Source organism: Lipotes vexillifer, unplaced genomic scaffold (genome assembly GCF_000442215.2).
Source record: "Lipotes vexillifer unplaced genomic scaffold, Lipotes_vexillifer_v1.1 scaffold213, whole genome shotgun sequence".
Lineage (NCBI taxonomy): Eukaryota > Metazoa > Chordata > Mammalia > Artiodactyla > Lipotidae > Lipotes > Lipotes vexillifer.
In genome coordinates this window covers 5,017,107-5,028,665 of record NW_006780610.1, presented here as the reverse complement: position 1 = coordinate 5,028,665, position 11,559 = coordinate 5,017,107, and the positions used below count along the sequence as shown (strand labels likewise).

Below are 11,559 nucleotides of genomic sequence, written 5' to 3'. Positions count from 1 at the left end.
GCACATGGCAGCTGCTGTGGACGTTTGTTTGGTGAAGACAAACTCTCTGGTTCCAGAGGACAGAGCCGCTTTTACCGAGATGGTGGCAGGGCTGGTATGGCTGCAAGGCAGCTACAACAAAGGCTGGGGTTCTAACCCCGAGAACGCCTCCTTCCCTGAAGACCCAATGACTCTCAGAATCGGAGCCTGATTTCTTGCTGTGGGATGAGCTCCCACACTTGAGGGGAGGGCCCAGGATTACTCCAGCCTCTCCACCTCAGGAAAGACCAATGAGACTAACAAACTCTTCAACGGGGAATCGGAACAGAAGAGCCGCTTTCCCCCTGACCAGACTGAAGCCCTCTCCTACATTCTCAAGCTTTGCTGCATATTCGTACCACCTGCGAAACTTAAAAAAAATCCCACTGCCCAGGCCACACCTCATACCAAGTAAATCCAAATAGGTGAGGGTGAGATAGGTGATTCCAATGTGCAGTCATGCTTGCGACCCAGCACCCTACGACACAGGACTAACAGGGAGCCCAGCGCAGAGGGAAAAGCATGAGGCACAGACTTGTTTGCATCCCATTTAGTTTTGTGAGAAAAAACCCACAATTACAAGAGAAACGGGGATGCTCAGGCCGAGGGCATTTAATAATCCTCACTGGGAGAGGGTTGAAAACTATTTGACACATTCCCTAAACCAGTAAATCAGAGATTCAGATAAATAATGATCCAAAGCGGGGACTGTCATCTACCCCAAGGCCACAGACAGATAACTAGAATTCTGGGTCCCAGGGTGAGTCTGGGAGGTGGGACCCTGTGAAAGGCAGCTGTGACAGGTGACGTCTGTCAGACATCAGCTTCTGGGCTGGCCCTGCTCCCTTCCCAGGTTCTGGGCGGGGAGGGAGAGCAGGCTTTGGCTCAGTAGAACTCTGGAGGAACCTGAGTGGGGACCAGGGCTGGCTGAGGTGACAGGCTCACTTATATTTCTTGGAGGGAAATTCCCGCCGGCCTTTCCCCTTGCCGCCAAAGTTGCGCACCCGATGGATGACCTGCAGCTGCTGCTCAATGGTCGCGGTGATGTCCACATCATCGGGGATGTGGACGTAACGGACATTCCGGCCTGTCACAAAGAGGTCATCCAGCTCGACCTGATGCCCCCAACGGTCCGTGTAGGTGACCTGGGCCAGGCGGATGTTCATGAAAGCATCAACGTTGTCTATGCGTCCGCGGGCCATGCTCTCATCCCGCAGGTCCACGGTGGTGACCTGGCCCTGGAGGCCCTGCAGCAGGATGATCAGGCTGTTCTCGGAGATGGTCCGCTCCTTCACTGAGTGGCTCACTGCCATTCTTCCGCACTGCGGCTGCTCGCTCTGGGAGGGGCACACAGAGGGGAGCTGTGGCAGGCTAGCGGGTGCAGGTGCTAACTCACCTCCACCAGGTTTTAGCACAAAATCCCCAGCCCAGACATTCCCAAGTCTGCCCACCTCCCCAATTTCTGTGTCTATGGAGCACCCTTAGGTGCTTCATGTACACACCTCATAGAATCCTCACAACACCTTGCAAGCCACTTTATACTCACTTTATAAATGAGGAAAATATGGCCGGGAGAGGTTAAGTCACTTGTCAAGGTCACACAGGTGATAAGCGGAGGTGCTGGGATTCAAATCCATTGCTGTCTGACTCTAAACCCCACACCAGTGGTTCTGAACCCTCACTGTATGTTAGAATCATCCGCTGAGTTTTTACCTGGCTGCCACACCCCAGAGGTTCTGATTCATTTGGTCAGGGGTGGGTCCCAGGTATCCTATTTTTTAAAAGCTCCCCAGGTAATTCTAATGTGCATCCGAGTTTGAGAACCACTGCTCTAAAGTGTAGTTTACACCCTTGCTACCCAGGCACTTGTTAGAAATACAGAATCTCCAGGCTTTCCCCAGACCTACTTAGAGAATCTGCATTTTAACGTGACCCCTAGGTGAACCACCAGTTCTCAAACAATCGCCTGCATCAGAATCACCTGGAGAACGTGTTAAAACACAGATTGCTGGGCCCACCTTTCAGTTTCTGACTCAGTCGGTCTGAGGTGGGGCCCAGGAATGGGCACTTCTAAAATATTCTCAGTTGATGCTGTTACTGGCCTGGGGCACACTGAGAACGACTGGTCTATGGGATGCTGCCACCATGTAACCAGAAACTTAGATAATTGATTGAAAACAAGAAATGGTAGCATATACAGCACATACGTTTTGAAGGTAGAGAAATGGAGGTTCGACTCCCCACTCCACCCACACTCTGTAAACGTAGGACAGTTACTTAATGTCTCTGAATCTGTTTCCACGTCTATTAAACCATAGGCAAAATGAGGCTAACAAGCTCTCACCACACTGAATGTATTTTCCTTTGCTTTCGATTATGCCCTGATGCTGTATTAATGTAACTTTGTCTCATCTATTCTCCATTTTCAGACCCTGAGTGCAAGTTGGTGGAACTTTCTTTTCTTTCCTTAAGACCTCACTCAGGATACCGAAAGGGCTGTGCAGGGTGGCATTAAGTGTGGCAAGCTACCCATACCACTGACGAGAGGCTAGGAGCTGGGCCGGCCGACTCTAACGACCCCACCCAGGCTTCACCAGGAGTACGTGTCCAAGCAAGGGTTTGGGGCAGCACACTGACTGCAAAGAGGCAGGTCTGGTCTCGAGGACGGGCTCGGCCACTTCCTAGGAGGGCGACCTCAAGCAAGCCACTTGGCTTCTTCAAGCCTGTTAGCCAATCCCTAAAAGGGGGATGGTGATCACCCTTTACTCACAGAGCGTGGGAGTGGGCTTGGGTGAGGAGCTACGCTCAGCAATCGGGAGGAAAACGCTGGCCCCGCTCCCGCCGCCTCCGCGGCTCCCGGTTCCCCAGCGTTCCGCCCCTGGCTCCCGGACCCACCGCGCGCGTTCCTTCCGCTGTCCCGCTGCGCGTCGCCGCCGAAACTAGCGAGCGCCTAGCCGAGCTGCTACTCTCCCGCGGCCGAACTGAGAAGCCATGGCAACCGAGGGGCCGCTCTGCCCTCCCGGAGCATCGAGAGCGCGGCTGCGCGCAGGGCCCGCGACCCCGCGGCGGGCCCGGAACTACAATCCCCAGAAGGCCTCGCGGGCGCGTGACTCGCGCTCCTGCAGCCGCGGCCTACGTCATTGGATTCTCTCCTATTTTGGAGTCATTCTTCCGTTCAGCGAATCCGGTCGCCCCTCCTCTGTGGGGCAGTTAGTTCCCGAGCCCTCGCGAATACCGAAACCAGGGATGCTCAAGTCCCTTCTATGAAGTGGCGTTGTATAGGAGGGTTCCGCATTCGCGGATACGGAGGGCCAGCTGTATTCATTGAACCTTCACCGTGTGTCGGACACTTTCCCAGGCTCTGGTCGTAGGGGTGACCAAGGAGACAAGCTCCGTGATCTGATGACCCGACCCTTAAATCTACTGGGGCGGGGGGAGGCGGGGGAGTCGCCTATGAGAAAAAGAAAATTATGATAAAATTTCTCTAGAGAATTAAAACGGGTCGATATTATAGTGACTGGGTGACTTTTTATTGGACGGTCAGGGGTGTCCTGAGAAGGGGACATTTGACGTCTGAGTTGAGATGAATTACATGAAGCCAAGCTTGTGAACGCTAGGAGAAGAGCATTGCAGTTAGAGGGAACAGTTTGTGCAAAGGACCTGGTGCAAATGAGCTTGACAATTTGGAAAAGCGGAAAGGCCAGTAAGACTGGGAAGAGTAGTGTGACAAGAAGTCGGAGAGGAAGGCAACAGCCAGGGTATTTAGGATTTTGCAAGCCAAGGTAAGGCGTTTGGATTTCTGGATTAGGAGTGCAGGCTCTGGAGGCTGTGCCTGGGTTTAAATCTGCCCCTTGTTAACTGTGTGACTTTAGACAAGTTAGTTATCCTCTTTGTGCCTCAGATTTCCTCATCTGTTACTGGAAGTGCAACGATAGGCCATCAAAGGAGAGTGACAGGATCAATTTACATTTTAAAAGGTCATTCTGTATAGCCTTGGAAAAGCTGCTTATCTTTCTGCAGCCTCAATTCATTAGAAAAAAACAAAACATAATGACTAACTCAGAGAATTGTTTTAAGGTTTGAGTGACCTTCATTTATGTGTGAAAGCACCTGGCACACAGGAGCTCAATAAGAGTTAGGTTTGTGTCATTCCCTTATCCTCTCATTCACTGGTTTCCACCTTCCCCACGAGCCTTCTCTTTTTACCAGTGATCACCAGTCATCACAGAGACCTCTCCTTATCCTAAAAATTGAAATTGTCTTTCTCCTCCATGCATGCTACTCTTGTTTTCCTACCTTCCACAGTAGAACTTCTCAGGAGAGGCCTCTATATCAGTGGTTCTCCAGTTGCAATCCCTTTTCCAACCTTATTTCTATGTGAGACTGGATTTTCTTCATGTACTTCAGCCGAAACAACATAGCACAATGGGCTGAATGCAGAAGCAGATATGAGAATCCAACTGTCTTCTATTGTGATAGACATTAAAGAGATTTGCAAAATTATAAAGCAGTGTCACTCTTCTTACCATATTTTTTCTTTTGGAAAATATAGTTATTTTTAAATAAAAATATGTTAATGAGTCTGTTGTTATTTAAAAGAGAATTAATATTAAAATTTTAATTTCATAGCTATGTGATTACCATATACACACACACACATACACACATACACACACACACACACACACACATATATATATATATATATTCCCCCACATAAACACTTTTGGGGGTTTTCAATAATTTTTTAAAAAATTATTTATTTATTTTTGATTGTGTTGGGTCTCCGTTGCTGCGTGTGGGCTTTCCCTAGTTGCAGCGAGCGGGGGCTACTCTTCGTTGCGGTGCGTGGGCTTCTCATTGAGGGCTTCTCGTTGCAGAGCACGGGCTCTAGGCGCGCGGGCTTCAGTAGTTGTGGCACTTGGGCTCAGTAGTTGTGGCTCACGGGCTCTAGAGCACAGCCTCAGCAGTTGTGGCACACGGGCCTAGCTGCTCCGCGGCATGTGGGATCGTCCTGGAACAGGGCTGAACCCGTGTCCCCTGCATTTGCAGGCAGATTCTGAACCACTGCACCACCAGGGAAGTCCCTTCAATAATTTTTAAGAGTACAAAAGTGTCCTGAGACTGAAAGTTTGAGAACTGCTGCTCTATCCTGAAGGCTTTCACCTACTCACTCACCTCACTGTAATCTGGCTTCTTCTCGAGTATTTTGAGTTCTACTCCCATTAACTTCTCTGAAGGTTACCAATGATTTCCTTGTTCTTAAGAGAACCTCTGTCTCTTTCTTAGTCCTTACTTCCATGATGCTTCTCAGTGACTGACCATACTGACCATCGTCCTCCTTGGTAATTTCTTTCCCCCTGGGGCTTTGTATCACTTGGTTTCACCCATTTCTCTGTTTCTTCTCCATCTCTCTTTTCTTAACCCCACTTCATTCTGCTCCCTAAACATGTGTGCTTTTTCTGGGGTTGTATTCCTGGCCTAGCTCTCTTCTTGGTCGAGTATCTCTTTGCCACCTACTACTATATGCTGAATTTCTGTCTACATCTCTAGCCCAGACTGCTCTACAGAAGACCTCCATTTCCCAACTGTCTGTTGCTTATTCTCACATGTGTCACTGGTACTTGGAACTCAGCTTGTCTATAGGACAAGTTCATCAAGTCCTTCCCAAATGAATTGCTACTCTGAATTTTTCTATTTCTGTGGTTGCTACCACCATTTTTCAACTACCCAAGTTGGGCACCTTGAATAAGCTTGACAACTTCTATCGTTTCCGGATTCACCCACATCTGTCACAGTCACTGAACTCTGAAGATCCTTTGGAATTTGTCTCCCAGCCTTCACTTGCCTTTTTATTCTGACTGCCACCATTCTAGTTGAGACCCTCTTTTTCTCATTTAATTCATTATAAAAGCCATCTTACTGGTCTTTGTGTCCCATGATCCTTTGCGAACAGGTTCAAAGTACAGTTATGATCTTACTTACCTGCTAAGAAAAAAATCAATTCACTAGCAGAATAAAGTTTCCAGTGCTGACATTGATTTGATTCCAACTTACCTTCCAGCTGAATCTCCTTCAGGTTCTCTACCCAAACTCTCCAACCAGTGTTTCTTAAAGTGTGGTCTGGGAACCACTTGCCTTAAAGTTATCTGGAATGCTTGTTAAACCCAACCCCACACCTACAGACTCAGGAGTGGAGCCCGGGGATCTGCACATCTAACAGTGTACACTACAATTGGAGACGTGCTGCCCTCCTTTCTAGTCAGACTCAGCAACCCCCAGACAAGCCCTGCACTCTTGTCTCTGCCTTTGCTATCCTGCTCCATCTGCCTGGGATCTTCTCTTTTTATCTATAGATGTTAAGTCCAATCCCTCCTTCAAAGGCTGGCTCCATTGCTGTACCTTTCTGAAGTCTTCCCTGATTACCCCAATTGGGAGTGTCGCTGATAGCATATTGCTTGGTATATGTTTGCTTGTTGCATGCAGATTCACCATAGTTATTTACGTAAATCTTGTTTCTCCTGCTCATCTCTTGGGTGTTGAGACAGGGAGAAGGTCCTAGGAGGCACACAAATGCTTCACCCTACAAATAGCAGTTGCAGGAGGGACTGGTTTTATGAATGTGGTGAGAAGGTGATGGGGATCTGAATGAATTGGTGGCAGTGGGGTGGAAAGAAGGGATGAGTGTTACACACTCTGAAGAGAGCTAATCAGAATCCTTGGGGGCTGATTAAATCTGGAGCGTGGTTTGCAGAGGGGGAATCAATGATTTAAATTTTAACACTGGGTATCCAGAGAGGTGGTGGGCCATTGATAGGAATAAGAGGGTTGGAGGGTCATGCCTGTGGAGGGTATCTCAGTTTTTGGCTACTCGGCCACCAAACTCCTTTCCCATTTGGGGAAATCTGACATTCTATGAATTTCAGTGGGAGGTGAGGTTCTGCTTCCCACTCCAGATGATTTAAAGGCCTTGTCAGGTATGGCATGGGCTTGTGACATAAACTCAGGCATTATCAGATTCTAAATCTGGAGCAAGTGACATGAACCAGCAGGAACTGTTTAGGCTCCGTCCTGGTGTCTGCGTCATCCAGTGCCTCATTCCTGGGGGTGCTGCTGGTGCTGGAGTGCTTTCCTATGCTGCCTGCCCTTCCTCGGTTCCTGGCCATTTCCCATGGTCCTTCAACATGGTCCTGACAACTGTGAGTTGCCTGAAGGCACTTTCAGTAGATTCCTTCTCTACGTAAGTAGCCAGAATTAGTTCCAATTCTTTTTGCAACCTCAAACCCAGACAAGGGTCCACTTGAATTGAATTCAAGAGCCTTGAATTTCCCTGTTCCCTTTAGATGAGCTCTGTTGTGGTTCTGTATCCCTTTGTCAGAGGATCACAGAATCCTGAGAGTTAGGGCAATTCCCAGGTCACCTGCTCCAACTTACCACCCAGGGTCCAAATCCCCACTCCACGCCCCCCCCACAGATCCCCCTGTAACCACTGCCCGAGACTCCAGTGACCAGCAAGTCACTCCTGTGCCAGCTGTTTTACTCCATTGTTGAGAAGTTTTGGGTAACTTCTACCCATCACTTCTGGTTCTTTTCTATGGAGAACTGTCTTATTTCATATTATATTTAAGAAGTTTCTTCATGCCTTTCAAAAGTGAAATAAATGTCCTGAATAAATAAAAATGACGTCAGTGTTAGACACTAAGGGTGATGGAGCATCTCAGGGAAAGTGAGTCTGCAGTCAAGGTGAGGTGGGGGATACAGAGATTTGTGAGTTAATAGTACTGGTTGAAAATAATGGCCTCTCTGAAAAAAGGGATGCAAAACAATTTGCAGAAGAATGCAAACTAAGCACTGCAGGGCACATAAAACATTTGGTCAGCACTGGGCAAGAGTGCTGGGGTGAGGGTAAGGGACAGGGTGAAGGTGAGAAGTGGAGTGTGAGAGACAGATGAGGTGAGAGTGAAGATGGGGGTGGGGGAAAACGCCAGGGATGAAATAAGGATCCTCCAGCAGTTGCCCTGGCCGTTCTGACAGACTTAGAAATGGCTACCTTAATGCCTGCGTCAAAGACGGGCCATCCTCTGTCAGAAGCCACGGGGGGAGAGAGGAGAAGTGTGGTCAGAAATCACTAGGATTTGGGACTTTCCTGGTGGTCCAGTGATTAAGACTCCGCACTTCCACTGCAGGGGGCACGGGTTCGATCCCTGGTTGGGGAACTCAGATCCTGCAAGTGGGCCTGGCATGGCTGGTGGGGTGGGGGAAAGAAAAGAAATTAGTAAGATTGGAGCCCCCGAGGCAAGGGTGAGAGAGTTTTACGAAGAAAAGGGTCTTGAGCAGGGCCAAGGAGAATGGGGAGCAGAGAAGGTGGTGGGGTCCAGCAAAGTTGAGGCCTGGAGACTTGAGAAGGGACCTACCTGTGTAGTGGCAGGAGCTATGGGGGGCAGGAGGGAGGAAGGCGAGGCAGCTAGGAAGCCTGTAGAGCTGGTGAGTGAGCTGAGGAGGCCCTGGAGGAGCAGAGGCCGTGCTGCGTGGGAGCGGCTTGGACCGAGGAGCTCCCCAGCTGCCATTTGGTGAACTTTTTAAAACATTTAGTTAATTAATTAATTAATTAATTAGTTAATTTTTGACTGCGTTGGGTCTTCATTGCTGCGTACAGGCTTTCTCTAGTTGCGGCGAGTGGGGGCTACTCTTCGTTGCGGTGCGCGGACTTCTCATGGCGGTGGCTTCTCTTGTTGTGGAGCATGGGCTCTAGGCACGCGGGCTCAGTAGTTGTGGCTCGCGGGCTCAGTAGTTGTGGCGCATGGGCTTAGTTGGTCTGAGGCATGTGGGATCTTCCCGGACCAGGGATGGAACCTGTATCCCCTGCAGTGGCAGGCGGATTCTTAACCACCGCACCACCAGGGAAGTCCCCGGTGAACTTCTGAGGTGCAGAAAGGGGTCTGGGTAAGGAAAAAGAGATAAAAGATGTGGTGAGGTAGAGAGGAGAGGCGAGGGAGGGCATGTGACACAGGTATTATCTTCTCAGTTGTAACTGAAGCTGAGAGGCCTTCTGGATATCCAGAAAACCCAAGTCAAGCATCCTTGACCTTCCCCTTGAATACTTGAAAGAAAAGTCAGCCCCTGGGGAATTTTATAAAGAGCAGGAGGGTGGAGTGATCTGAAACCAATGTGCACATATAGGATTTAGGAGTCTTGGGTCTGCCCCCAGCTCTATAAAGCTTTGTTTATAATACTTATTTTATCCTTTGTGTGTTTTAAAGTTGTATGTATCAAGTAACCCTAAAATAAAGAGGAACAATATATGAAGTTTATAGACAGTGGTTTTGGATGAATTATGTAAGAGATGGGAATTTAAACAACTTCCTTTATTGTAATTTCAGCTGTCTCTGTGACTTTCAAGAAGTCACTTTTATTTTCTTCCTCTTATTTTTCTCCCAGGATACTGGGACTAGTGTTAATGACCCACCCTGGCAGGTCCTTCACCTTCATAATGAAATTAAAAAAAAAAAAAAGGCCATACCTAGTGGTGTGGCCTCGCTAGGCCTAAGGCAGCTAGGGTTTCCTATGGTTCTGGGAACTAACAGAGAAGGTAATGTTATTTGTGACATCAGAGGAGCGACTGGCCAGAAACAGAAAGAACACAGTGTGTGTATGTGGGGTGGGGGTGGGGGCGTTAAGGGGATCAAGTAATCCAGAATAATCTCCATCGGCCCTTGGAACGCATCTTGACATTCTCATCTGGAAAGAGGTGGCTGTGATCTGAGAATTTACTTCACGTTGAATCATGAAACTGGGCAGGGAAGATTCAACTGTGAAGAGCGTTCTCCAGCTCAGTCCCTTGAAAACACTTCTTTTCACTCCCTCTGCTGCCAGCTGTCCAGGAATTTGGCAGCTGACGAGGAGTTTTCCAGGGCATAATTCAAAGGGAGGAAGGGGGAGGTAAACAGTGTATCAGTTTTTGGATTTTAATTTGGGTCTTTATGATTCGGTATTATGCTAATATATATATATATATATATCTATATATAGAATCAAAAAAATAGAAAAAGTGGTTCTGAAGAACCTAGGCACAGGATAGGAATAAATACACAAACGTAGAGAATGGACTTGAGGACATGGGGAGGGGGAAGGGTAAGCTGGGGCAAAGTGAGAGTTGCATGGACATGTATACACTACCAAATGTAAAATAGATAGCCAGTGGAAAGCAGCCACAATATATATTTTTTTTTTTTTCCCCCTAAGATTTGCATTTGTCTTTCTGTGGTTTCCTGAGGCTTGAGTTGGTCTCCATGGATGTAAACCAGAGTGACAAAACAGGTGGAAGAGGATGAGGGAATCTGATCCTGTTCAGACTTGGGGATCTCCAGGATCTGGTTATGATGTTTGAATTTGTTTCTCGCCTACCAGGATCTGGATCAAAGGAAAAAGGTGAGTTTATCTTTTAAAATTGTTACATACTTATGTGGACTGCATGGGATGACTTTCATCCTAGAACTAAGGGCTAAATACATTTCCTCCTTTTTTTCTTCCCCTTCACTCTCAATTTTTATTACATCTTTCTTCTGGGAGCCATTAAAGTACTTTTGTTCAGAGGCTTTTCTAGAACTTTGCCTTGCATGTTCTACGGGGCCTTCCAACACTGTGATAAGAACAAGAGCAGGACAGTTTAAAACTTAGTTGAGAAGAGGTTAAGTCACAGAATTGCTGAAAGAGAGCAGATATACTCCCAAAGCATGGAGTGGGGTGGGGGAGTGTGGCGTGGGTAGAATTCCAGTTCTCAGACCCCACTTGGGGCAGGGGCTAAGAATCTGTAAACTCAGCTACTTAGCTGGGGCAAGCTGGCTTTGAGTCGATGAACTAGTCCTTTTCCTTTCTCACAGATGAGAGAACTGAGGCTCGGTGAGGGTAACTGCCTAAGACGCCGTGGTGGATTCGGGGAAGGGCCGGGGACCACGGTGTGCCTTCCCTCGGAGCGCACTGGGCACTGTTGTGTGACACCCTCAGACCCCGTGGCCTGGTGTTAAATGAACAATGATGCCTTGTCAGGACTCAGTCCACATTCTTGCCAGGGTAATCCTCGCCTTCTGTTTCCTTTGCTCCCTCCCGACTCCCCTGCTTTCTCTGGGTACCCTGAACCACCATGCAAATAAACTTGTTTTTCTCAACATCTGTGCAAGTCTAGAGACATGAAACTCAAAGACTGCCTCATCACCAGGCTGCCTTACCAGAGATCTGTATCTTGTTTATTCACTGAGAGAACAGATAGGTTTGAAATCATCAGCACGGCTCTGGGATAGGTGGAGGCAGGAGGCTGCTTCTCAGCGGCCCGTGGCCCACCTCCAAGGCCCCAGGACAAGCTCGGAGCAGACAGTGAAGTTCAGGTTTGTGGCAGTGCGATGGCAGCCAGACCTAGGACAGAGCCTTCCCCTTCGCTTGTCATGCAGTCAGGCCACCCCAACTGGAGGCCAGATTGCTTAAAAGAGACTAAAGCAGTTTGGAGGCACTTGGTAAGCCTGTAGGAAGCAGCTTACACGGCACGGT

At 48.4% G+C, this 11,559-nt stretch overlaps 1 protein-coding gene across 1 annotated transcript; it reads right to left on the bottom strand.

Moving 5' to 3' along the window:
- Window positions 1-597: 597 nt before the first annotated feature.
- LSM10 (LSM10, U7 small nuclear RNA associated) lies at window positions 598-3,070 on the bottom strand. The gene is made up of 2 exons (XM_007453815.1): window positions 2,789-3,070; window positions 598-1,355 (listed from the first exon to the last, which is right to left on the bottom strand). Exon 2 carries the CDS (start codon window positions 1,329-1,331, stop codon window positions 960-962), a length of 372 nt encoding a protein of 123 aa, XP_007453877.1. The 5' UTR covers window positions 1,332-1,355; window positions 2,789-3,070; the 3' UTR covers window positions 598-959.
- Between the last annotated feature and the right edge of the window lie 8,489 nt (window positions 3,071-11,559).

What these genes read in the sequence shown, in the direction of transcription:
- LSM10 (XM_007453815.1), bottom strand. Translation starts at nt 1,331, where the DNA reads ATGGCAGTGAGCCACTCAGTGAAGGAGCGGACCATCTCCGAGAACAGC.